Below are 26614 nucleotides of genomic sequence, written 5' to 3'. Positions count from 1 at the left end.
TCCCAAATGTCCTAACCATTTGCTTTCAGGGGCTAAGGATCCAGTCTGTTGGTGATAAATAGAGGGTAAGACAATCTGTTGAACTACATTCCAATCAGTATTAGGAAGAACAACTGGACACCATTTAAGACTCAATCATTAAGAAAGAAGGATTGAGTTCCATCTGTAGCTTTGTCAGCACTTACCACACCTTCAAAACACTTTTGTAACAGTGGATGTGGGAAGTGCACAGATGGGCACGAGTGATTGGCAATGTGTGATCAGGGGTCTGCAGTGCAACCCGATGTTTTTACAAGAGACTGGATAGACCTCTATATCTGTGTAAGGTGCTATACCATTTAAAACTGACATAAGCAAACTGTCAATTAATTCAATGTCATCAGTTTCATTTTTTTCTTTTGTTTTTGGGCATGAGTAAGCACACAACTCCATCTCGTGGAGAGATTTATTCCAGTGGATGAGAGTGTCGCATTCCTGCACCTTTGGGTCAGTGACAGGTCTCTTGACTGTCGTTTCGGCCTACGGGTTAAGCGGTAGTGCGGAGCACCTGGCCTTCCCGGCGTCCCTGAAAGGGGTACTGCAAAGTGCTCCTCCTGGGGACTCCGTTATTCTACTGGTGGACTTCAATGCCCATGTGGGAAACAACACCTGGAGAGGTGTGATTGGGAAGAATGGCCTCCCGGATCTGAATCCGAATGGTGTTTCATTATTGGACTTTTGTGCTAGTCACAGATTGTCCATAATAAACACCATGTTCAAGCATAAGGGTGTTCATCAGTGCACTTGGCACCAGGACACCCTAGGCAGGAGGTTGATGATTGACTTTGTTGTCATGTCTTGATTGTCCAGCAAACTGGCCTGATTTAAACTCCACAGAGAATCTATGAAATATTGTCAAGAGGAAGATGAGAGACACCATGCAAACGAGCTGAAGGATGTTATTAAAGTAGCCTGGGCTTCCTTAACACTTTAGTGTTCGCGCCGCACTGATTTCGTCATTGACTGCACCAGGATAGAATACATGAACATATTAGTAGGCTTACATTTGTGTAATCAAAAGACGTTTTCTTGGTCCGGTTTAATATAGAAAATTTTCAGAGCAACAAAAAAAAAAAGATTTTTATTAGCAATAAGCCACAACCATCAAAATGACCATAAATAAACACTGGAGATATATCACTATGGGTGGAATTAATGTGAGTTTCTCACACACACTACATATATCTATCTATATAGTTACATATATATATATATATATATATATTGTGAACTAATTAGTAACTCACATTTCTGTAAAAATGTGTAAAAAAAAATAATTTTATTAGTTGGATTTAATTTGTCAGAATTGGTATTTAAACAGTCCTCCTCATCAAGCTGTTCACATTTTGACATCATGAGCCCAAGACGACACCTAACAACTGATCAACAGTTCCTCGTCATTGCGAGGAACTGGTTACCAGCTGATACCAGCTGATACTAGACAAAGTGGCCACTGAGACAGAGTGGCTACTGAGCTTAGAGTGTCACAGAGTGTAAGCAGCAGGTTGCAACAGAGAGACTGAAAGAGTCACAGAAAGGCATGTCCTTTAGCCAGATCCCACACTGATGACCACTTAATGGTGAAGAGTGTCCTGCGGAGCCAAATGATGCCACTCAACTGTAGGCACACCTAAGAACAATGAGAAGCACCCAAATGTCACATCAGACCATTTAAAACCAACTACATCAATGTAATCTGTGTGCTAGATGACCTGCAGGGATACTTGACCACACCACCAGGCACAGGCATAATCGTATTGCATGGGCCAGGGAGCATTTACGCAGAATGAGGGACCAGTGCCTCAGTGCTGTTTTCTCATGAAAGTCAATTCACATTGAGCAGAAATGATGGCAGCCAATGATGTTGGAGATGTCAAGGAGAGTGCTAGGCAGTAGCCACTGTTGTCACCAGATGAGCCTTTGGTGGTGGTGGTGTTAGGGTGAGGGAAGGTGTGTCTAGTCAACTCAGAACTGCCCTACACTTTGTGAATGGTACAGTGCAGAGCCCGTACAACCTGAATAACATCAATAATCCAGTGATTGTGCCACTGAATGAACAACACAGACTTAATGTCATCTTCATGCATGCCAATGTTCCAGTTCATCGAGGTCTCATCATTAGGGAACGGCTGCTGGATGCTGGGGTACCTCGAATGGAGTCAACTTGTGAACAGCATGAGATGTCGATGTCAAGCTGTAATTGATGCTCTTGGGTATATGACACGTTAGTGAGACATTGACATTTTTTGTTGTCGTCTACACACCATTGTTGTTGGCTTTTGTTTCACTAAATTGTTTGAGTTGAGGAAATCACCATTGTATTCTGCTACTTATTTACCCCTACTTTCATGATGTACTATCGCAGTAGCATGAACGTTTTACATCTTCCATAAATTTCAGCTGAAAGACAAGTATTCCTCACTTTTTGTGAGTAGTCTCTTAGATGCAATATAATATGACTACTACATGTACTGGGATTGGCATTGGAATGAACAAACAAACCAACAACAATTCTTCAAAATTATGTGTGCTTTATACAGCAAGCTGCCGAGGCACTGAAGGCTCTGGAACAGCAGATTCAGACAGCACAGGCTGACCTGCAGCCTTTGCTGTCCACAGATCCCAGCAGTACTTCATCTGGACTGCCACTTAAGCTCAGTGCTGCTAGCATCAAGTATGACATTTTAGCCGCTCTGGTGGATCTATACAATAAAAAGTAAGTTTATGTTTTTAGTATTATTATTAGCTGTATTAAAGTTTTGTCTTTTCTGCAGAGTTTGACAAAAATTAACACTTTCGCATCCTTGATTTGGCTGGTGCACTCAGTGCCTTATTTTGTTTTTTAGATTCTAACTTCCTGCATTTATCTGTTTCTCTCAGAGCAAATGCATCTCTTAGCCTGGAGGGTCAAATTCAGAAGATGGACAGTCTTGTCTCTGGATTTGAAAGAAACCTTAGTGAAGACGACCTAATTTCTGACATACCAAATGCAATACAAATTAACACAGAAGCCATCCAGGTGAGGAGGTCTACAACAAATGTATATACTGGTACAGAAATTCATTATGACATACAGTACATTATATTGCCACAAGTATTGGGTCACTAGTCTCTGCATACACATGAAGTTTATTGACATCATATATTTAAGACAAAGACTTCAAAATGACACCCTTTGCAGCTACAACTCTTCTTCAACTCTTATAAGAAGGCTGTCTACCAGTTTTTGAGTCTGTTTGTTAGAATTTCACACCATATTTCCAGAAGCACCTTGTGAGGTCAGACACTGATTTTGGACGAGAAGGCCTGCCCCCAAGTTTTCCACTCTTAAAGTTTTTATGTCAGGTAGAGGCCAGGACTCTGTGCAGCCAGGTCAAGTTGTTCCACAGCAAACTCCCACATGCATGTCCTTACAGAGATTGATTTGTGCGCTGGCGCACAGTCATGTTGGAACCCAAGGGGCCATCCCCATTTTGGTCCCACAGAGTCAGGAGCATGGCATTGTTCTAATTTTATTTTGACCTTTCAGAAGCCTGCTGTCCTCTGTGCACTCTGTGCCTCAGCTTCCGCGAACCTACTACTTTATGGCTGAGTTGCTGTCATGTTTTGTTACTTCCAATTTGTTATAATGCCATTTACAGTTGAACGTATAACGTATTTAGTACCGAGAAAGGTTATTGGCTGGACTTTTTACACAGGTGGCATCTTATCCTATCACTGAAAAGCGCTGGGGTTCACACAGCTCCGGAGCGTGACCCATTCTTTAACAAATGTTTGCAGAAGCAGTCTGTATGACTTACTAAAATCTTATATACCTGTGGCCAGTGAAATGGTTGGAACAATCAAATTCAATGATTTGCAAGGTGACACAAAATATTTGGGAATATAAGGTATATTTTATCCTGAATGTCCCCTATGTTGTACTCAGCGTCAGCAAAGGTCTGTGGGAGGGGTCCAGGAAGACATGATCAAACTAAATCAGGATCTGGAGACAACTGAGAAGTTGTGCAGCTCCCTGCAGCAAGGCTACCAAGAGTACTGCCCTGACATCCAACGCCAGAGGAAAGATGTCAAACAGCTGAAGGGTCGCTATGCCAATGTAACCAACCAGCTGAAGGAAAGGTGAGTCAAACTGAGAGCACCTCAGGTCAGTTATTTTGATTCATTTTGATCTAAATATCCTTCAAGGAAAAGCAAAACTACCTTTTCTTACTTGATATCATTGGAAGAAATTTACTAGACAACAGTGAAGGCCCAATAAAATTAACACTATTTGGGCCTGTGATATTCCCCTTAGGGAGATCCTTTTACAAGAGGCTTCATCAAAGTACCAAGAGTTTCAGAGCCTGTGCAAATACCTCAACTCCACCCTGGAAAACCTGCCGAAAAATCAGATAAACATCAGTGATGGACTGTCAGAGGTTACTGCTAAGCAGAGCTCCCAAGAGGTACAAACATGCTCTGATTATACAGGGGTATACATAAAGAAAGCAGTCAACACGCTAAGCAATATTTTTTTTTACTATTTGTCCATCTTTGCATTAATTAATTATGTTAAACAGTATTTAAAAGACTAATGAAACATTTCTCATATAGAGAGTGATGAAGGGTCTAAGGCAGAAGGAGGACGACATTGGCAGAGTGACTGTCCTCTCTCAAGATCTGCAAATTCTACTCAATGTAAGAATAGGACAGAAAATACTAAATGTATAAGTTTCACAACATTATGACAAAAAGTATGACAAAATTATAATTTTCTCATGACTTTTGAAGTTAGCTGCAAGTAAAAAAAAATAATCTAGATCAAAATATTTCTGTATTTTTGTTCTGCCCAGAAAGGTGTGAGAAAAAAATGTTGGTTTTTTTTTCTGTTCTTGTAATACTTTACTCTGCCACTAGAGGCACTGCAGTAAACCGACCAGCCTTCACTAACAGCTGTGTTGCTCAACTGGATAGGGCAGGTTTCCACGAACCAATGTCCTGTTTTCTAAACGAGATTGTTCTAAAGTAAAATAAAATACAATAAAGCACATAAATAGTGTATTTGCTGGCCATGATATGTTTTCATCAAACCAAGCTTGTATATTTATGTGTGATATAGAATTAACTACACTATTGATCAAGGATATTTATAGGACAAATGACAATTGCCCACTCAATACTGCTGTACACGAAAGGCACAGGCAGCCAGCTAGGTGAAGGTAAGTGCAGAGTTATATTTTGTTTTGAAAATCTATAAGTCTAGTTTTAAAAGATGTTTTGGGATGTCTTTAGAAGACAAATTTGACCTTAAAACGCCATATATGAAATCAGTCCTTTAAAAATGAGACTGAAATTAAATTCAATACGGTGGTTTCAGAGAAGCAAAGACCCACATTAAGACGCAGGCTTCAGCTGGAGTAAGTGCTTGCTCACTCCATGGACTATCCATTTGAACAATACAGCTGTTAGTGAAGGCTTGTGTTTTTCCTGAGCACCTCTGGAGCCAGATCAAAGTAATTTATTTCTCTCTGACATTTTAGGGCAGAAAAAAACAAAACAAATTAACGTACAAATATTTTTATCTTGATTTTTTATTTTTTATTTCAGCTAACTTCTAAAGTTAGACTTAGAAAATAAGTCTATAAAAACCGCCAGATTTCCGGTAAAGTGCAACAAAGCGGAACATGTAAAGAACCAGTGCGGACTTTGATGGACAGATTTTATTTTCAAATACCTATCTGACCAGAACTTGCAAAACAACCACAGCATCCAGCACAACTACCGAAAATGTTCAGAAAGTACGAACTGGTGGCATATTCACTTATACCAATGTTGTGTTTTTCATGGCACAGTTTTTAAAACGTATACATTTCATTAAAGTCCTGAATTGGAATTGGAAATGCATATGTGTATCCTACTGTCGCTTTTAAAGATTGTACAGCTGTGGAAAAGGAAATGCACATATGAAGTACATAAAACTAATATTTTTATGTCTACAGGTTTATGAGGCAAATGCTCATAAATACAATAGTACACTTGAGGATGTTGGAATGACTCTTCCAAAAAGGGTCCAAATGCTCACTTTGGCAGATGCTATTGGGAAAGAGGTAACATTCAAATGTTTTTACCACAATACATGTTTCTAAGCTTTTTAAAAAGACAAGACTTTGATTGGAGATATGTTCATCACAGGAAAAACAATTGGTAAACCATTATGCAGAAGCAACAGCAGAAAACATCCAACGCCAAAGACATATGGTCTTGGCTAGGAATCTAATTTGTCAAGTAAGGCTAAAGGTCACAAATTAATCAACCTTTTTGCTATATACTATATAACTAATGAAAAAGATTAAGCTACTCTGTAAAACATATTTAAAAACTTGATAAATATGTTTTTACTGTTGCAGAATGAAGAAAATGTTCAGATGGTGGCAGAGCAGCAGGCGAAGCTTGAAAACCAGCAAAAAAGTGGCTGTAAATTAGATAGCTTACTTAAAAAACTAGAGGAAGAGAAGGACAGGACAGCTCAAGCTCAGACAGAGCTAAAAACCTTCAAAAACAGAGTGATGTTCATAAAGAGTCACAGAGATATTGAGCATGTTGAGAAGAAAGAAGTGCTGCAGTACTACCGCAATCCTAAACTGTTAGGTGATTTGGCTGATCTAAGGAACGAACTCAACAATGAAGTCCTAAAGCAGAGCTCCACCCAGTCAGAGATTGAGACAGTAAACAAGAAAATCAGTGATCTGCAGGACACACTTAAACACATATCCCCCAGAGTGGCGACTAGAGAGGTGATTAAGCTTGAAAGAGACCCTCAACTGGATGAAGAGGCTGCCAAGATGCGACATGAGATGGCAAACACGAGACATGAAATCCATATAAAAGAAAGAGAGCAAATCCAAATGCAGAAAGAACTCACAATTCTCCAGCAGAATAAACCACCCATCAAATACAGAGTACTTAAGAAAGAAATGGTTAAAGCAGGACAAGATCCAGAGATATCTAAAGCATTAAGGACATTTGAGACTGAAATTTCTGATGAGAGAAAGAAATGCATGCTCCTCAATGATGAAATCCTCCACACAAGAAATCAGATTAACACCCTTGAAAAGCTGATTCCCAACATCCAGTCTAAAACCATCACTAGAAAGGCAAAAAGGATTGAGCAAGACCCTGAACTTATCACAGAATTTAACAAGCTCCAAACAAGCTTGGAGGAAGAAAGGTCTGAAAACAGCTACTTGTGTCAAGAAGTGATGGAGCTGCAAAAACGCTACAGAGAGCTTGAAGACAAGATGACCAGTGTTGAGGTGAAAGAAGTTGTAAATGAGATCTACCTAATTGACCCAAATACGGAGATGGAAATTATGGGCCTTCGAAAAGAAATACAAGATTCAGTTATACAATGTGCTGATCTGGAAAATGAGATCAGGCAGGTCACCACTGATCTGAACAGGCTTTGTTCAGAGAAACCCAGAGTAGAACTCAAAGAAGTTCTCCAAGAGGTGGTGAGAGAAGAAAAAAGCCCGGAAAACGAGCAAGAAATCCAAAGGCTAAATGATCAGGTGAACTGCCTAGACAGCCAGTGCATGTTCCTTGAAAACCAAGTTAGACAGCTAAAGAAAGAGAAAGATGAATATAAGGCAAAAATGTCCAAGATAGAGACCCAACTTGTTTTAAGAGATGTAATCATGTATGAGCCTGATCCACTGCTTGAGAAGGAAGCTGACCGGTTGCGCAGGGCTGTGCGGGAGGAAGCACAAATGAGGCGAAATACTGAGGAAATGGTTTTTGACCTCCAACACAAATACCTTCTCTTGGAAAGACAGAAACCAGAACAGAAACTGGTTATCCAGAAGATTGTACACCTTCAGAGGGACCCAAGGCAAGTAGTAGAACATGACAGGCTCAGTAGGAGGCTTGATGAAGAAGTAGTGAGTCGACGTCAGTTGGATCTGGAGGTACAGCAATTAAGAGCAAAGTTGGAAGATCAAGAGCACATCATAAGAGAAAGTGATGAGCGCCAAAAAAGGATTCAAGTTGAATCAAAACTTGGAGAGATCCGACTACGCATCACACAACTGGAAAATGCCCCACCTCCTGTCGAGGAGAGTATAGTAGTTGAGGATGTGCTGAAGGTTGAAAGAGATCCTAAACTGGAGAGGTTGACAAATGCTTTGCGGTTTGATATGGAGAAGGAAACCCATGATATTTTGCGTCTCCAGAGGGAAATCCGTAATGTCAATGTAAAGCTTGAGATTCTGCAGAAAGAGAAGTCTGGTGAAAAGACTGTGTACAAAGAGGTTGTTCGTGTGGAGAAAGATCAGGCTGTTGAAGCTGAGAGACGTAGTCTGATGAAGCAGGTGTCTCAGAACAAATTTGCTAGACAAGACCTGGAGGATGAAATCAGACGTCTCAATGACAAAATCAACCTTTTAATGAGCACCAAATCTAACAATTCAAGAGAAGAGACAAATCTTACTTTAAACAAAGATGCCCTATTAAGGGTAAAGAACAACCTTACCCGAGAACTCAGAACTCTGGAGGCAAAGAAACACGACACCAGCCTTTCTTTCCAGCAACAGAGTCGACTAATGAGTGAAAGAACACAGATGAGCAGGCAGAGAATCCTAAAGATGGAGTCAGATGTCCAGCGATTGGAGAGGCAGATCTTGGAAGAGAAAGATAAGATTCATCACCGAGACACTACAATCCGTGATATGCTAACGTACCTACAGAAAGAGGAACAAGCAGAGACAAGGACCAAAGAAACTAACGTCTCAACCAAAATTACAATTTTGGATCCAGAGACTGGCAAAGACATGTCTCCTTATGATGCTTACATTGGGGGCTTTATTGATCGCCAGCAGTACATTCACCTGCAGGAGCTAGAATGTGACTGGGAAAACATAACCTCCGTTGGCCCTGATGGAGAAACATCTGTCTTGCAGGATCGCAAGAGTGGAAAGCAGTACCCTATCAAAGATGCTATTAAGGAAGGAAGGCTAACAGAGTATGATCTACAACAGTACAAACAAGGCAAGCTTCCAATCTCAGAGTTTGCCCTTCTTGTTGCAGGTGACAAAAACAAGCAACCTAAATTCAACTCAGTCACACAAAAGCTAAATTTATCAGTGAAATCCCCATTAAACCTTACCTCTGCTACTGAAATACAGCCGATTGCTGGAATAATGGATACATATACAGGCACCTGCTTTACAATCCGCAATGCCACCTTGCGCAAACTGATCGACCCTACCACTGCCCAAAGGCTATTGGAGGCTCAAGCAGCAACTGGTGGGATAATTGACATCAGCAACAATGAGAGATACAAAGTTCACAAGGCGGCAACAAGAGGTCTTATTGAAGACAGCCAAGTCCATCGGCTGCTTAATGCAGAGAAAGCTTTCACTGGAGTTGAAGATCCCATAACCAAAGAATGTTTGTCTGTGGGAAAAGCTGTTCAGAAGGGCTGGATGCCAAGAGATTCAGCAATTCGATACATGGAGGCCCAGCATTTGACTGGGGGGCTGGTAGATCCTAACAGTGGTCGTAGAATTAATCTGTCGGATGCCATAGGATCTAAAATGATTGACAGCTCAACAATAAAGGATCTGCAAACTGATGAAGTTTACATAAGGGATATAATAGACCCTATAACAAAGGAGACGATAAACTACAAGCAAGCTCTGTGTCGCTGCAAGAAAGACCAAGCTTCAGGCTTACTTATGCTACCTGTCTCCTCTAAAGAGTCTGGCTATACTCCAACACACAGCTCTTCAAGATATTTGCATTTCTAGTTTCACTTGCGGTTAACACCACAACTATTTGAGACCACTGTTTTAATCAAAGAGGATAGAAGAAGAGGGAATAGTTGAATAATAGGTCAAGATTAATCTGAGAGGTCTCATGATTGTTGACTTATAAGGAAATTCGGAGTGGGTCTTGGAGCGGGTCTTCTGACTCAGATGAATGACAAGCTCAATTTTCGACCCTAAAAATCCTTTTTTCTTAACTCCATGGAGTTAAGGCAGAAGGAGGCAAAAGAGGTGGAAGGTGTGGTTCTATGGTAATATACAAGGCAGTTGTAGAATTCTGCAAGAAAATATAATCCTGAAACTTGTTTAGATCTGTTTTACTTATTCAACAAGGACAAAGGTTCCATTGTCAAGTTTATAGAGGGCAGAAGGTATCTGGAACAGAGAATGGAAAAAGCCACGGAAGTCAGATGTGACAGGCAACGAACTTGGTGTTTGTCAGTTATTGTTGTGGATGGAGTTTTTGCATGAACATGTAGGGGAAGATGGAGCACCTACTGATGCAGTTTGCATCTGCAATGTGATAGTGATGCCCTGTGAAGTACAGACTATGAACTAGATGAATATGATCTTACATATGAACTTCAGGATCTCTGCTAATGTAAGTTATGAAACCTTTGTTTGTAGATTTAGTACCGTGGTTGAGTTTGAGTGATTAATTTATGGTTCTTTGTCCACCAAAATGATTTAGCAACTATGATGATGGATGCAGCTTCAGAAGCACAGTCAAAACAGATTCCATACACATGCTGTTAGAAGATTTTTGTTATTGTAAAATGAAGTGGCTGCATAATACAAAGCTTAGAAAAACTGTTGAAGATATTGTACCAAAACATTAGAGAAATGAAGGAAGCATGAAATGCAGTCTGATCCTTTGCTTGGTTTGGTGGGTTAGGGAGTTTGCTACTGCTGCTGTTGTTTAGTTCAGTTTATTGAGGTATTACTGGTGCTTCTGTTGTTAAAGCTGGGTAGATTGGTTTCCATCCATCCATCCACCCGTCCATCCATCCATCCATCCATCCATCCATCCTAATTCTGACAGAGGCTTGGTTAATCCAAATTAATCCAAATGGGGACAGTTTATTGGTTCAGTGGGACAACTGAGATAGTCTATCATTGTCCCTCTCTCTTGGCACAGAAGTCACAGGAGTGTTTTTGATATTTCTACTTAGATAGCCTTTAGAAAAAATACATTTAACAATCTTTTTTAAATCCTTTGTTTATTTTTTCGAGACAGCATTTCAAAGACAATGCTATAAACAACTAGCTGGAAGTAAATGTCAAGCTCTCATAGGGCTCTTCTCCCACAAACAACTTTTTAGATTTTTATAAACAAATTTTATGTATAAGCTTGAATTACTATGGATTTTCTTTGATCCACAAAAGGGTAAAATTCCTACATACACACCCATCAGGCAATGGCACGTATAGATGTGCCCTCCTGGTGGAGTTGGACTCTACAACCTCTATATGGACAAGGTATCGCATCATGCTACCAGTAGTGACACTGACAATGGTCAAAATGCAAAACTACTGAAAGGAAGTAAAAAAAAAAATGAGAGGGGAAAAATGTCTGTGGCCTCCTCTTATTGTTGCCCTTTAGTCCACCTATTGTTAATTTCACTATCACCAGAACAGCTGACACTGATTAACAACCTCCTCTACTACTGAACTGACCAGATCAGTATCCCAGGACTTTAACTGACTTGATATTACACTCTAATTAAAAAGTGTTGCTTTAATTTTTAACAGTCTATGTACACACACACTCACACACACACACATACACACCTTCCGCGTGTATATGCACATACTTTGTCAAAAATCCCTTGCCAAGATGCCCCTAAACCACACACTACAAGCTAGACTTCAGGGAAAGACATTTCTGAACCTTAATTTTCTTCCTTTTACCATTCCTAAACCATTTTTGTTTTGGATCAAAGTCCTGTTGGAATACCCAACTTTGTCCAACATCCAACCAACAAGTTGTTGATTTGGGTGGAGGAAAGGAATTTAGGGGTAGTCTTCCTTCTTCATTTTCCACCTACTTTGTGTACTAGTACCTCTGGTGGCAATGCAGCCCCACAGCATGATGCTACCACCACTTTCACAAATCCAAACTCAATATTTGTCATTGAAGCTAAACAGCTAAAACGTTGGCTCCTCTAACCAGAAAAAAAAACATCCTTCAGGAAGGTGTTGTCCATGTTGGCAGCTACAAATGTTAGTTGAGTTTCTCAGTGTGTATTTTGAAAAAAAAAAGGCTTCTTTCTTGGTTGACAGTTGCTCTCACAAAGAAAAATTTGCTTCAGTCTGGAGAGTGACAGTGGCGTTCCAACAGTTTTCAGCTGAACGCAGACTTAAGTCTGGTGTCTTCTGGGTTGTTTCTTAACATCTGATATTATTTAATCTGAGGATGACTCTCTGGACAAGAGCATTTAAACCTGTACACAACTGGACATTCCAACAGAACAATGCTCCATGCCCACCAGCAAAAAGGAGCCAGGATGAAGATTTAAGGTCCAACATCATCATCCCAGACATTTTACTCTGGGTACCAAGACCCACTGAAAAGCCACAAGGCAGTAATTACGACGGTGACCTTAAAGGGATGATCATGACTAAAATGGCAAATCTGGGATTCTCATGTTGAAAACACCTGGCTGGCAACAGTTTAGAAGGAATGTGGGCTACATTTCCCCTCCCCAGCATGTTCCTAAGCACTTCTTCCAATGTGAACTCACATATATTCAACATTTTCAGTTCATTGTTTATCATGTTTAAAAACCATTCCAAACTGTTAAGAAACTGCTTTGCATTCTGGTTTTCTGTGAGCTTTTCCAGTCAGCCAGGAGAGCCTTTGACCTGTCTGAACCATTTCAAATAGTGTTACCGAACTGGCTTCTGTTACAAATAAATCATCTACTTTGAATTAATTGTTAAAAGAACATAGTCTTTGTATTGCTCATCAAAACAAGGCAACAACATGGTTACTGTGTGCTTTAAAAAAAATGGGCCCTGCAGATTATTCTATTCCAACAACACCACTTCAGTCAGTGGTGGACTAGCTGAGGTTGTATTAAACCAAACGTTTTAATCTTGTTATGAAAGATGATGTGAATATGCTTGTAAATTCCTTTAATTCCCCATGTTATGCTATTTTAAATACAGTTTCTCCATTTAAAGTAAGTCTTAGGTCTCTAAACATGCATTATCCTTGAAATAATGAAGATACTGTATGAATGCTTAGAAGAAAATGTCAGAGAGGCAGTGGAAAACCACTTCAAGTTCATAGGTTGGATTTCATAGTAACATTTATTTCCATTGAACAAAACTGAAAAACTGCAGAGCTGCTTAAAAGTCAGGGCCCATATTCACTAAGATTCTCAGTACTCCCAGAGAGCTCCTATCTAAGCCTAAATATTCCTGGCAAGGACTCCATGCTTAAGATTGATTCAGTTCTCTGGTGAGAGCAACTCTGAGCGAGGAGACGACAGAGATTCCTCTCAAATTCTACGATTTTGTCTTAGAATTTTCCCTCGGTAAGATAAAAGTTAATCACAAAGCTTTGGATGCCTTAAGGGAGATCCTAATGTGAGGAAATGTTAACAGTAGTGAGGAGAACCTTTAGCGAGCTTAAGAGTGTCTTAAGCAGAAAAGATGACAAAGAGAGAGATATTCTCTGTACAATGAACAACAGTGAATTAATAAAACGCTCCTGGCTCAATCGTGCAGGGATCCACCCTCTTTATAGTTGATTAACTGAGCACATAAACTTCTATAACAATCATACCATTATTAATATAGAGATAAGATGAACCTTATCATCCCCCAAGTGGGAAATTAAATAGTTTCAGTGGCAGGACAGGTTAAAGGTGAACCTCTAGTAAGGTCATATTACAAAGGATAAATCAATAATAGAAACAATAAAAAATAGCCATGAATAAAAATTTATCAAAATTACAAACAATATAGTACATAATTATTTAAATATTCACAGACTGTAAAATTCTAAAATAAATATACCCATATATACATACAGTGCCTTGCGAAAGTATTCGGCCCGCTTGAACTTTTCAACCTTTTTCCACATTTCAGGCTTCAAACATAAAGATATAAAATTCCAATTTTTTGTGAAGAATCAACAACAAGTGGGACACAATCATGAAGTGGAATAAAATTTATTGGATGAGTCAAACGTTTTTAACAAATAAAAACCTGAAAAGTGGGGCGTGCAATATTATTCGGCCTCTTTACTTTCAGTGCAGCAAACTCACTCCAGAAGTTCAGTGAGGATCTCTGAATGATCCAATGTTGTCCCAAATGACTGATGATGATAAATAGAATCCACCTGTGTGTAATCAAGTTTCTGTATAAATGCACCTGCTCTGTGATAGTCTCAGGGTTCTGTTCAAAGCGCAGAGAGCATCATGAAGACCAAGGAACACACCAGGCAGGTCCGAGATACTGTTGTGGAGAAGTTTAAAGCCGGATTTGGATACAAAAAGATTTCCCAAGCTTTAAACATCCCAAGGAGCACTGTGCAAGCAATCATATTGAAATGGAAGGAGTATCAGAGCACTGCAAATCTACCAAGACCCGGCCGTCCCTCTAAACTTTCATCTCAAACAAGAAGAAGACTGATATCAGAGATGCAGCCAAGAGGCCCATGATCACTCTGGATGAACTGCAGAGATCTACAGCTGAGGTGGGAGAGTCTGTCCATAGGACAACAATCAGTCGTACACTGCACAAATCTGGCCTTTATGGAAGAGTGGCAAGAAGAAAGCCATTTCTCAAAGGTATCCATAAAAAGTCTCGTTTAAAGTTTGCCACAAGCCACCTGGGAGACACACCAAACATGTGGAAGAAGGTGCTCTGGTCAGATGAAACCAAAATCAAACAGTTTGGCCACAATGCAAAACGATATGTTTGACATAAAAGCAACACAGCTCATCACCCTGAACACACCATCCCCACTGTCAAACATGGTGGTGGCAGCATCATGGTTTGGGCCTGCCTTTCGTCAGCAGGGACAGGGAAGATGGTCAAAATTGATGGGAAGATGGATGGGGCCAAATACAGGACCATTCTGGAAGAAAACCTGTTAGAGTCTGCAAGAGACCTGAGACTGGGATGGAGATTTATCTTCCAACAAGACAATGATCCAAAACATAAAGCCAAATCTACAATGGAATGGTTCACAAATAAACGTATCCAGGTGTTGGAATGGCCTAGTCAAAGTCCAGACCTGAATCCAATCGAGAATCTGTAGGAAGAGCTGAAGACTGCTGTTCACAAACGCTCTCCATCCAACCTCAATGAGCTCCAGCTGTTTTGCAAGGAAGAATGGGCAAAAATTTCAGTCTCTCAATGTGAAAACTGATAGAGACATACCCCAAACGACTTGCAGCTGTAACTGCAGCAAAGGGTGGTGCTACAAAGTATTAACGCAAGGGGCCGAATAATATTGCACGCCCTACTTTTTAGTTTTTTATTTGTTAAAAACGTTTGACACATCCGATAAATTTCATTCCACTTCACGATTGTGTCCCACTTGTTGTTGATTCTTCACAAAAAATTTGAATTTTATATCTTTATGTTTGAGCCTGAAATGTGTCAAGAGGTTGACCAGTTCAAGGAGGTCGAGTACTTTAGCAAGGCACTGTAAATACAAACTCTAGACAACAGTACAATAATCTAAGCACTATATACACAGGAGGAAGGTGTAAATGAGCTGAATCAGTATTTGCTGTATTGTACATGATGTCAGCAGCCTAGGCCTAAATGGTCATCTCCAACGTTCCCCATATGTGGTTACGCTCTCTGGTGTTCTGCTATCTCCTCTTTAGCTTCTGAACTCAGCAGGTACCAGCAGGTACTAGAGCTGCTCACATTCCAGGCTGGTGCTGAAAGCAGAGGGAACAACGCATGGATCTGCTGGGAATGCCTGTTTGTTCTCACCGTGACCCCAGAACCAAATCTACCTTTCAACACAGCTCTCCTCAGGTTCTGCTCCTCTGTTCAGTCCATTTTACCAAACTATACCTCATTATACAAAGAGATCTCAGAAAAATGTTTAATTTTAATATTAATATGAAATGAATTACTATGAAATGACAACAAACAGCATGGCGAGTAAACATATTTATAAGCAAATCAAAATTATAATGAGCATGTAAATAAGCTACGTTCAAACATGTTGATGCTGTGTAACAATTAATTTAATCTTGCTAAGTTTTATCTTCATGATTTACACATTTCTGAATCCAGTCTAAATTCTGATTGGTTTATTTCTATCTATTGATCACTGGGAGAGCATTGTTGTTTCTTTTAACAACCAATCACAGCTCTTAGAAGACAGCGTCACACCTAGCAACAGGGTCAACCACACCTCCTCACTAAGACAGGTATTTCTGTCGTCTCCTCGCTCAGAGCCGCTCTCAGCAGAGAACTGAATCACTTTAAGCATGGAGCCCTTGCCAGGAATATTAAGGCTAAGATAGGAGCTCTCTGTGAGAATCTTTGTTAATACGGGCCCAGATCTTCAAGGGGTAAACCACAACTTGTTAATACACTAGATAAGGGTTTTAAGGCTGACAATAATTCACAGCCATAATTCCTAGTTTATTGTCATCTACATAAGTATGTGAATGTGCTACTTATATGTAAACTTTGGCATGTCATATGTTTAAAAGATATGAAACAACAAGGTTACATCAAACAGAATGTTATCAAAGAGCTGTTACAAAATATCAGAAAACCTCGGGGACTGACAGAAATACAACATCTAACAACATATGGACCCAACGCATCTTCTGGAGACATTATTTAATACCAAAACATCTAGGACTAGATGCATAATACTGTCCAACTCAGTTGATTTTTGGTTTCATTGTTGGAGTATGAAGAACTTTATGAGGTTGCATCCTCTGGGTGTGTAACCTCCCCCTGTTTGGACTCCCTCTCCGTGAAGAAGCTCCGTTGCTCTGCGATGGCCTTCTGCAGAAGTGCAGAGTTCACGCCGTCAACACAGTTCAGCACACGGGCACGAACCATCACACCAACCCCTGTAGGACAAACAGATGTGGGTAGGTGATAGAGAGAAACTTCTTCTTCTTGTTTTGAAATGTGCCCAAAAAAGAGGCGAGTTAAACAAACACAGGCGTTACACCTTTGCTAATTAAATGTGAAGATAAAATTAAATTACACAAAGCAGGGAGACAATCACTTAAACAGTCAGTCAATCAGTCATTTTCTACCACTTATTCCATAGTGGGTCACGGGATAGCTGGTGCCTATCTCCAGCAATCTATGGGCGAGAGGCGGGATACAGCCTGGACAAGTCGCCAGTCCATCGCAGGGCAACACACAAACAACCATGCACACACTCATTCATACACCTAAGGGCAATTTAGAGTGACCAATTAACCTAACAGGCATGTCTTTGGACTGTGGGAGGAAGCCGGAGTACCCAGTGAGAACCCACGCATGCACAGGGAGAACATGCAAACTCCATGCAGAAAGACCCCCGGTCGGGAATTGAACCCAGGACCTTCTTGCTGCAAGGCAACAGTGCTACCAACTGCGCCACTGTCACTTAAACATTCATTCACTAATTCCAGAGAATATTCTTTTATTTTTATTTTCTTTTATTCATTAAGACTGTTTAATCAACCCTATTCAAAGCATAAAGCTTTACCCGATTTTTATTGAGCTCAAAACAAAGTGCATTAACAAAGATCCTGTTTAATGTGTTTAAGGATAAAAAAGAAGAACTTTTCAGCTTTGATGTATTTGAAGACCTTAAAAAGGTATACAAAAAACAAGTGTCTGACTTATAATTTGCCTGTTAGAGCAGATCGATGAGTGACCGGTGCAGTACTTGAAGGAATGTATCTTTTTGAAAGACTGCTAGTAATAAAGTACTTAAAAATACAATTTTAATTAGTTGTTTGTTTAATACATTTCTGATTATTAGAACATTCTTCTGGGGTTTCTTTCTCCCTCTTGTCTCTGTTTTTCATTTTTTCAGATGGTGAACCAATACCAAACAGGCTTCTGGGGCAGGTTTCTTTATTTATTATCCTCATTACTATCCCCACATGTTTGTGTAGACATACTGACCCCCAAAATTCTGACCTTTTGCAGTTTTTTCACAATCTGACCAAGACTGTGCACTAGGCCTTCATTCATGACATTAGATGGAGCTGATGGATGCTGTGCCAGAGTTTGTCAAACACATGCTGTTTATGATCAGAAGCAGTTTGTTTGGATGTATGTCAATACATGATATTTCTCTAAATCACTGCAGTTTTTTCTGCTAGTTTAGAACTCTGTAAGCTTTTGAAATGTTTTTTTTACCAACGATTCTAGCTGTAAACTGGAAAGTTGAATAAAGAACTGCTTTTCAGGCAGAAAAACATTCTTATCCGTTGCTTCAGAATCATCTCTCCCTGAAAACATCAACAAAACGGTTTGAGAAAATGGTAGAATTGATTTTTCTTAATGGCTTCCAAATCGTGGCAAACTAAAGTCCTCTATGATTTGCATCTGACAACATCACAATGGTGACTTCTGTGAGCTCAGTACTGACTCAGAAGACAACCAGAGTCATGGACCAACAGAGAAACACAAAACCAAATTTAGGTAAAGAGCCCAATCAAATGCATCAACTCTGATCCACTGGGTTAAAATAGGGTTCGTAGTTGTTTTTTGTACAACATTTTTGATACTTTAATGTTTGAATTTCCAGAAGGTTCCTTTTTGTTTTGCCTCAGTGAATCTGGAGTACAGACAAGAGTCAGTTTATCCAGCCAGACTTGCTTTTCATATTAATTCCAAAGAGAGGAACCACATAAACCTTGGAATTTTAACAATTAAAATTCAATTTATGCACAAAAGAATTGTGTTTAAGTTTTCAGAAGGAGACATTTTTATAAAGGTAGTTATAAAGTCAGCTAAGGATACTTTGAATGTTCATTCTCAGTTCCCTTCAAAATTTCCCTAAGTAGTTGCTAGTTTCATGTTTGTTTGTTTACCTAATTGATCATCAAAATATATAAGTGAAATTAATTCTTTTTGAGACCAGTTTCAGTGTAATTAATGTTGAAATTGTTATTCTGAATTTGTTTTTATATTTTTTATGTAAAACCATTTCTCTGTATAAAATATTAAATAATATGCATAATAATAGTTTACTCTCAGGCTGATTAGTCATAGGTTTGAGACTGATGGGAAACACATTTTATTAATGTGATGGATACAATACGACCTGAGGGTGCAGGTGGAGGTTTGGAGTGGAAGGAGTTCTTGCAAATAAGATGGATCATGGCAGCTGATGCATTTATGGGTAAGCAGTATAATTTTATATTGGATGCAAAATGGGACTGGGAGCCAGTGGAGGGAGTACAGAATAGGGGTGATATGCTTGTATTGCATGAGGACTCTTGCGGTACTGTTCTGGATAAACTACAATTATTGAATGTTTTTGGAGGAGATCCCCGTAAAAAGTCCATTGCACTAATCCAGTCTGGAGGAAACAATGCCATGGATACGTTTTTCTGCGTCAGAGCGGGAAAGAAGTGGACGGATCTTGGAGAAGTTGTGAAGGTGGTAGAACGAGGTCTTTGATATATTCTTTATGTGGTCGTTAAAGGTGAGTTGTTGGTCAAACCTGACATCTAGGTTAAACCTTTTGTTCCTGACATTTGCTCAGGATGAGGGAGCTGCTGCTAAGTCAATGACTCCAGGTAATTTGTTGGGCTTTCTTAGATAGGCAACTTTTTACCAATTGGTGATTTATGTTATATAAATACTAGATTGTTAGATAACGCTTTCCAAATTGGACTGTTCCGGATATCAGTCTTACTACATGAATGCAGGGGAACGAACTGGACTGAATTTGTATCTGAATCTGGAACCAAATTGGATTGTAAATAACTAAATATGAATAGGATCATTTGTCTTGTAAAGTCACTTTACATTTGCTGCGACTATATTAACTGAACTAGATTTTATAAATCTGAACTGTGTGTAAAATATTAACACATAACCTGAAATCGACAAAGTGACAAATGCAGTTATAAATACTACAACCAAGATGAAAAACAGCTTAGCTGTAGGCATGAGGGGCTTTCCCAAATATTCATACTTGGTTTCACTCCAACCCCACCTAGTGTGTTTGTTGCTCAAAATCAGTCTATTTTGACAGAAGCAGAAACTTCCAATTCAAGTCACAGCATAGTTTAGTAAACTCTACATATTAACAATTGTGATGGTAGGACAGAAAAAGCCTTTTCATGACATCCCTCCCAAACAACCAGTTGGTATGCACAGTGGTTAAAGGAGAACACTATATATTACCCATTATAATGCAATTGTAATGATGTAAAAAATTAGAGCAAGACAAATAATTTCAGAACCTTTTCCACCTTTTATGCAACCTATAACCTGCAGAATTCAATTGAAAACCACAATCATTGAAAGGAAAAAAGACCTACAATAATGTAGCTACATATGTGTTCACTCTCTTGTAACTGATGATGTGTCTCTTATCAGAACCAACCACCACACTCGTAACTCATGTTCAATAGGAGTCGATAAACCTGCTACCACTTGAGGTGCATCTAAAAAGACTAAAAATAAAGTTCAGCTGTTCAAGTAGGCCATCCCTGACAGTATGCCACAGCAGAGCCCATCATCTACAGACAGATTCCAAAGCATCAGAGGAATCTCATTGTCAAAAGATCAGGAGAAAGTACAACAGATTTTCCAAGGCAGTAGGTATAGACAGGTCCTAGATACAGGGGTTGGACAATGAAACTGAAACACCTGGTTTTAGACCACAATAATTTATTAGTATGGTGTAGGGCCTCTTTTTGCGGCCAATACAGCATCAATTCGTCTTGGGAATGACATATACAAGTCCTGCACAGTGGTCAGAGGGATTTTAAGCCATTCTTCTTGCAGGATAGTGTCCAGGTCACTACGTGATACTGGTGGAGGAAAACGTTTCCTGACTCGCTCCTCCAAAACACCCCAAAGTGACTCAATAATATTTAGATCTGGTGACTGTGCAGGCCATGGGAGATGTTCAACTTCACTTTCATGTTCATCAAACCAATCTTTCACCAGTCTTGCTGTGTGTATCGGTGCATTGTCATCCTGATACACGGCACCGCCTTCAGGATACAATGTTTGAACCATTGGATGCACATGGTCATCAAGAATGGTTCAGTAGTCCTTGGCAGTGACGCGCCCATCTAGCACAAGTATTGGGCCAAGGGAATGCCATGATATGGCAGCCCAAACCATCACTGATCCACCCCCATGCTTCACTCTGGGCAACAGTCTGGGTGGTACGCTTCTTTGGGGCTTCTCCACACCGTAACTCTCCTGGATGTGGGGAAAACAGTAAAGGTGGACTCATCAGAGAACAATACATGTTTCACATTGTCCACAGCTCAAGATTTCGCTCCTTGCACCATTGAAACCGACGTTTGGCATTGGCATGAGTGACCAAAGGTTTGGCTATAGCAGCCCGGCCGTGTATATTGACCGTGTGGAGCTCCTGACGGACAGTTCTGGTGGAAACAGGAGAGTTGAGGTGCACATTTAATTCTGCCGTGATTTGGGCAGCCGTGGTTTTATGTTTTTTGGATACAATCCGGGTTAGCACTCGAACATCTCTTTCAGACAGCTTCCTCTTGCGTCCACAGTTAATCCTGTTGGATGTGGTTCGTCCTTCTTGGTGGTATGCTGACATTACCCTGGATACCGTGGCTCTTGATACATCACAAAGACTTGCTGTCTTGGTCACCGATGCGCCAGCAAGACGTGCACCAACAATTTGTCCTCTTTTGAACTCTGGTATGTCACCCATAATGTTGTGTGCATTTCAATATTTTGAGCAAAACTGTGCTCTTACCCTGCTAATTGAACCTTCACACTCTGCTCTTACTGGTGCAATGTGCAATCAATGAAGACTGGCTACCAGGCTGGTCCAATTTAGCCATGAAACCTCCCACACTAAAATGACAGTTGTTTCAGTTTCATTGTCCAACCCCTGTAGATCGCTAATCCATTACAGTCTCATCAACTTATCGTGCCACAAGTGATTCACCAAAAGATAAACATGTTGCTGTAACATGGGACAGGGCAACTGTGGATCAGTGGGACAAATAATTGTCTTGCGATCCAAAGGTTGTGAGTTCAATTCCAGCTTCCTCCTTTAACAAGTCAATGTTCCCCTTGGCAAAGCACTTGAATGCTGCTCTAGTGTAAAGAGCGTTGAATGGTCAGTGTAACTAGAAGTGCTATATTCAGTCTATTTACCATTTACCCAATTAATAGATGTAAGCAAATAAAATGTCTGATTATTCAAAAATGTTCAGTGTGCCATTAATTTATTGTTAGACTTTCTACACATACTTTACAATGCGTGCCAATAAATTTGTCTGCATGTTTCTACGTGATATTTGGCTTTCATGTCATAACTAGCCTCTCAGAGCATTATGTCAGGGGTGTACAAAGTGTGGCCCCCAGACTCAAAATTTATGCAGATGGAGACATTTTATTTCTAATTAGGGCAATATTATTACAGACCAACTGTTACAAAAAAACATGTAAAGTACATCACACAGTAATTGTCTTTACATAAACCCACTTTTCCACTAATTTCATAGTAAATATCCAGTGATCTTTACTCAAAAGGAGATATTGCTTCACCCAAATCTGCTTTTAATTAATTTATTCAACTTGGCTAAATACAACAAACACAATAACTCAAAAAGCTTTTTGTTTTTTGGCCCACGAGTACTTTTGACCTGACGACTTTGGCCCACATGTCCAAAAGTTTGGACACCTGAGTAATACGTAAACTAAACTTTGAAGAATGTACCAAATAACAACTCCAAGAGACATAAGAGAGGGGTCCTTTACCTTCATAATTTTCTGTTTCACCAAGAACCAGGTATTGGGCTCCAATTATTGGGTTAAATGGCTCAACAAACTGGGTCTGAACAAACACATGGTGCTCTTTGGAAGCATGCTGGGCTGCCAGGGTGGCTCTGGATTCATCTGGCTGATAGGAGACAAGTCTGAAAAGCCAAGAATCTCAAGTTACAAATAAATAAAAGCAATATATGAGAGTTACACTCCTGATTCTGCTTTTAAAAAATCCCTGTATCCTAAAAGATATAATGTTGGAACTTGGCCCTGCAGCCAACCCAGGTGCACCCTGACCCAGGGCAGGTCATTAGTCTATCATCATGTGGGACAACACAACCATAAAGTGTCAGAACTGAGAGCTAAATCCCGACCTGCCAAATGTCCGCACTGATTCTCCTTCCTTCACTGAGTTTACTTCCCAAGGAAGACGGAATACTGCGGCTGGTGGGAGCATAGACATGTTTAATAATTATAAAGAAATGAATCTATCAGTGAACTCTGGAGGAAAACACAGCACTTCCGGGATATACGTCACGTATCGTTTCCGTGCCCACCTCTCTGCGGCTGCGCAGTAGAGACATTCCGAGGATCCGTCAGGTTACTGGAGTGTGCCTAGTTATACAACACTTTTTAGCTCATTTTCTGTCTCTTAAGACGCGTGTCGCTCATAGAACCATGAATCCTGATATTAAACGAGAACGCTTAAATGCGTCATTTGATGTCGAAAAAGTTACGTACATTTTGGACGGGGGCCCGGAGAAGACCAAAAGACGACGAGAAATTGGTGAGCTTGAAATGTCGTAATTAGTTTTTATAGCTGCTGTTGTGCACAATTATCTTGTTTGCTGCAAGAAGTTGTTACAGTAATCTAAACAGCTGTGCTGCAGAGCTTGCTAACAACATTCTTAAAACGCATCCTACGTTACAACTCAGTGTCTTTTTAATGATTATTTTGTATAAATTTCGCAATGGATCCCAATCAAAGTGATGTTTATAAGGTTTTTTATATTACTGTGATTGGGTATCTTTCAGAGCTACACTCGGCTTTAGTTTGATCTACTAGTCATCTTTACAAGAGTAGGCCAGGTTGCAGGTAACACAGCTAGGAATGATTATTACCAAGTTTAAATGATCTTTATAGCTCAATTGTTCTGTCCAGGTTTAAACATAAGGAAGACGTCAAGTTCATGTTTGAAGTTAAAATTTGTACTTTTTTTTTTTTTGATCCTGAGCATATAAGCCTGTTAAGCTGGACAGCAATCGCAATAAACCACTAGTGCAGCTAGTCTCATTTTTACCATTATCCCTGAAAGTTCTTTAGCCAAGTTAAATTAGCCAGAGATTGAATTCGGTCGATTTGTTTACTCCATGATCGGTTCTGATCAGTGATGCCATATACTGAAAAAAGAAAAAAAATCATTTTGCCCTTTATTCATGAAATCCATCAAAACCTCTGAAAATATTGGTCTGTAAACACATCAGCTGATAGCATGGACTTCAGACAGGAGTTATGGACATATGCTTTGACTCATATATAAGGCAAATCTTTTAATTCCTTAAATTCCTGTTGGATATAAAATTATTACCCCCATCCAAGAAACTGCAGCACAATTTTCTCCAAATCTGAAAAATAAAAACTAATCTGAAACGAATAAAATGTATAAAAAGATTTAATAGCTTTAATTTAAAACTTTAAACTCAATTGTTATTCCTTCTGCTTTTAAAGTGTAAAGCATGTCAGAATATAGGTTAAATAACTAGCTGACTAACATCTATTTATTGTGATTTAGATCTGAATTTTATACTTAAAGAAATATAGGTTAAAGTGTCTGTGACATCAAATGTTCATGATAAATCCTATTACATTTATGGAAAGGAAACATTGATGAAATATTTTAAAAAGTAAATTCATGCCACTAAAATGAACAGTTGTTGAGATATATGGTCATAAACCTTTCAAAAAGGCAATTCCAGACTACTCCTTTGTGATTTTGTTGCGCTCTTTTATGACATCAGAGGGGAACCCCAACAAGTAACGTCCTACAATGGCAGCAACACAGATAGCAGCAAAGAATTTGATATTTCTTTAGATATATTTCAGTCACCATCAGAGAGAGACGCAGCAGAGTCAGGAGATGAAAGTCATCTTTCATCAGATGGCCAACCACAAGTTCTGTGACGTGCATTGTATGCACTTGAAATTTATCTTATTTTATTTACAATAATAATAATTTTAGATTTTGCAAGGATCTGTCTCTCCTCAGTTTTTCAGCTCTGATCCAGGCAGCTCTGATCCTCTTTACTTCTGGAAGTAGTGCAGACTAACGGCTGCTGTCGTAGTATTGCTGCACCACTTCACCCTATTAACGCTGTTTTTAATGCAACTTAGCTTCTACCTTAACCATTTATTATTTACGCTCACACAATGAATGACCAGAGACTCCCCCTTTGACTTCATTTCCAGGTGACTTTACACTTGCAAAAATTTAAGAACGAAATATCTTTATTTTTTGGCACAATTGTCTTTTATCATGTCTTTTTTCTATTATCATGTCAATTTCTGCCCAATTCCTTCAATATATAGATGTTTTCATTCAATTTCTGCATTTGTGGGAAAAGCGTGTCACAGGCACTTTAAAAATCTGCTAATGCACAGCTTGTCTTCCATTACAGCCTTACTGTTCATCATAGAGTAGCAATAAATATTACAAACTGATTTTAGCTGGTTACGTATTGCTGCTATCTGCAGGGGTAGCCACCTTGAGAACGTTCTGTTTGTATCTTGCCAGTTGTAATTTGTTAAACAGTCTTAGTTTAAAGTCGCTTCTTTGGCGTCCACACCTTGATTGTCAGAGTTTTTCCCAAACAGCAACGTTTGTGTTCATGGAAAGCGAAGGAAGAGTCTTCGTTTAACCAGTTAACGTACAAAGCACAGCAAGTGGTGAACATATCAGTGCCGCTCTCTGGTTTTCTTTGAGGTGTGATCTGCCAATTTCTCTTTTGACTGAGGAGGATTTTTCCCCCTGAGGACTAAAACCCAGAATAGGGATCAAAAATGCTGCAGGCCTTTCAGGTAGTAGTGTTAAATTCTACAGAAAAAAGTATAAACTACAAATTTATCCCTAACCTTTATCTGATTTTCATCATTATAGTACCGGCTGTTTATCTGTGTATTATAGACTGAAAATAGAAGGAAATTTTACTTTTCATGCATTTAATGAATGGAAATAAAAGGAATTCAGATTTTTTTCATAAGCATTTGACCTGCCTATCACTGGTGAGAGCCAAGCAAGAAAATAATGGCGAGTTCTGATTTATGATTGATTGAGTGGTGGATCACTGACTCATGTCAAAAAGAAAGTGGAAACCTTCTTATTCTGGGACAAGAAAATGACAGCTAAGGAAGAAATATAAGCCAAATAAAATAAAAATACTTGACGAGAATTGGCGAACATCGCCTGCTCTTTTATTGAAATGTTAGCATCAGCTTAGAAAATAACAATGTTAGCCAAGTTTTTGTTAACTGTACATGCAAGCACTCTGATCACACAAATAGTGCACCATAGTATAGCTTTGTATGAACATGTTTCATTTCAAAATATTGCTTACCTTTCACAGCTAAAAATCATAACCGCTTTAGAAGAGCATATCAATTAAAATGGATCACGAAAACATCACACAAATTCAGTGATGGCCTACAGACATTTAAAGACAAATACAGCTTTTAGTGGGCTGCACGGTAGCGCAGTTGGTAGTGCAGTTGCCTTGCAGCAAGAAGGTTCTGCATTCGATTTCTGGCCGGGGATCTTTCTGCATGGAGT

At 39.5% G+C, this 26614-nt stretch overlaps 3 protein-coding genes across 4 annotated transcripts in view; 2 read left to right on the top strand and 1 right to left on the bottom strand.

Moving 5' to 3' along the window:
• The window catches only part of LOC124868063 (envoplakin-like), a 35325-nt gene extending 22538 nt beyond the window's left edge, over positions 1-12787 (top strand). The window contains exons 15-22 of the mRNA XM_047364861.1: positions 2580-2755; positions 2920-3058; positions 3968-4161; positions 4337-4487; positions 4636-4719; positions 6021-6128; positions 6214-6306; positions 6429-12787. Coding sequence (XP_047220817.1) covers positions 2580-2755; positions 2920-3058; positions 3968-4161; positions 4337-4487; positions 4636-4719; positions 6021-6128; positions 6214-6306; positions 6429-9824 — 4341 coding nt within the window. The 3' untranslated portion in view covers positions 9825-12787. The remainder of the gene's footprint in view (positions 1-2579; positions 2756-2919; positions 3059-3967; positions 4162-4336; positions 4488-4635; positions 4720-6020; positions 6129-6213; positions 6307-6428) is intronic.
• A 3187-nt stretch (positions 12788-15974) lies between these two features.
• Positions 15975-23357, bottom strand: ten1 (TEN1 subunit of CST complex). The gene is made up of 3 exons (XM_047365614.1): positions 23165-23357; positions 22785-22942; positions 15975-16912 (listed from the first exon to the last, which is right to left on the bottom strand). The coding sequence occupies exons 1-3, from the start codon at positions 23251-23253 to the stop codon at positions 16758-16760; spliced, it is 402 nt and encodes a 133-aa protein (XP_047221570.1). The 5' UTR covers positions 23254-23357; the 3' UTR covers positions 15975-16757.
• Positions 23352-26614, top strand: part of acox1 (acyl-CoA oxidase 1, palmitoyl) — a 24167-nt gene continuing 20904 nt past the window's right edge. For both annotated transcript variants that reach the window (XM_047365612.1, XM_047365613.1), the window contains exon 1: positions 23352-23577. In XM_047365612.1, coding sequence (XP_047221568.1) covers positions 23469-23577 — 109 coding nt within the window. In that variant the 5' untranslated portion in view covers positions 23352-23468. The remainder of the gene's footprint in view (positions 23578-26614) is intronic.

This window comes from Girardinichthys multiradiatus, chromosome 5 (genome assembly GCF_021462225.1).
Source record: "Girardinichthys multiradiatus isolate DD_20200921_A chromosome 5, DD_fGirMul_XY1, whole genome shotgun sequence".
Taxonomy (NCBI): domain Eukaryota; kingdom Metazoa; phylum Chordata; class Actinopteri; order Cyprinodontiformes; family Goodeidae; genus Girardinichthys; species Girardinichthys multiradiatus.
Note: the sequence above shows the minus strand (reverse complement) of the source record. Positions and strands in the feature narration are given on the sequence as shown.

Excerpts from the sequence above, each read along its gene's own strand:
- ten1 (XM_047365614.1), bottom strand. The coding sequence starts at position 23,253 with ATGTCTATGCTCCCACCAGCCGCAGTATTCCGTCTTCCTTGGGAAGTA. Across the intron at positions 22,943-23,164 it reads TCAGTGCGGACATTTGGCAG|ACTTGTCTCCTATCAGCCAG; the intron begins GTCGGGATTTAG and ends TTGGCTTTTCAG. Across the intron at positions 16,913-22,784 it reads TGAAACAGAAAATTATGAAG|GGGTTGGTGTGATGGTTCGT; the intron begins GTAAAGGACCCC and ends TTTGTCCTACAG.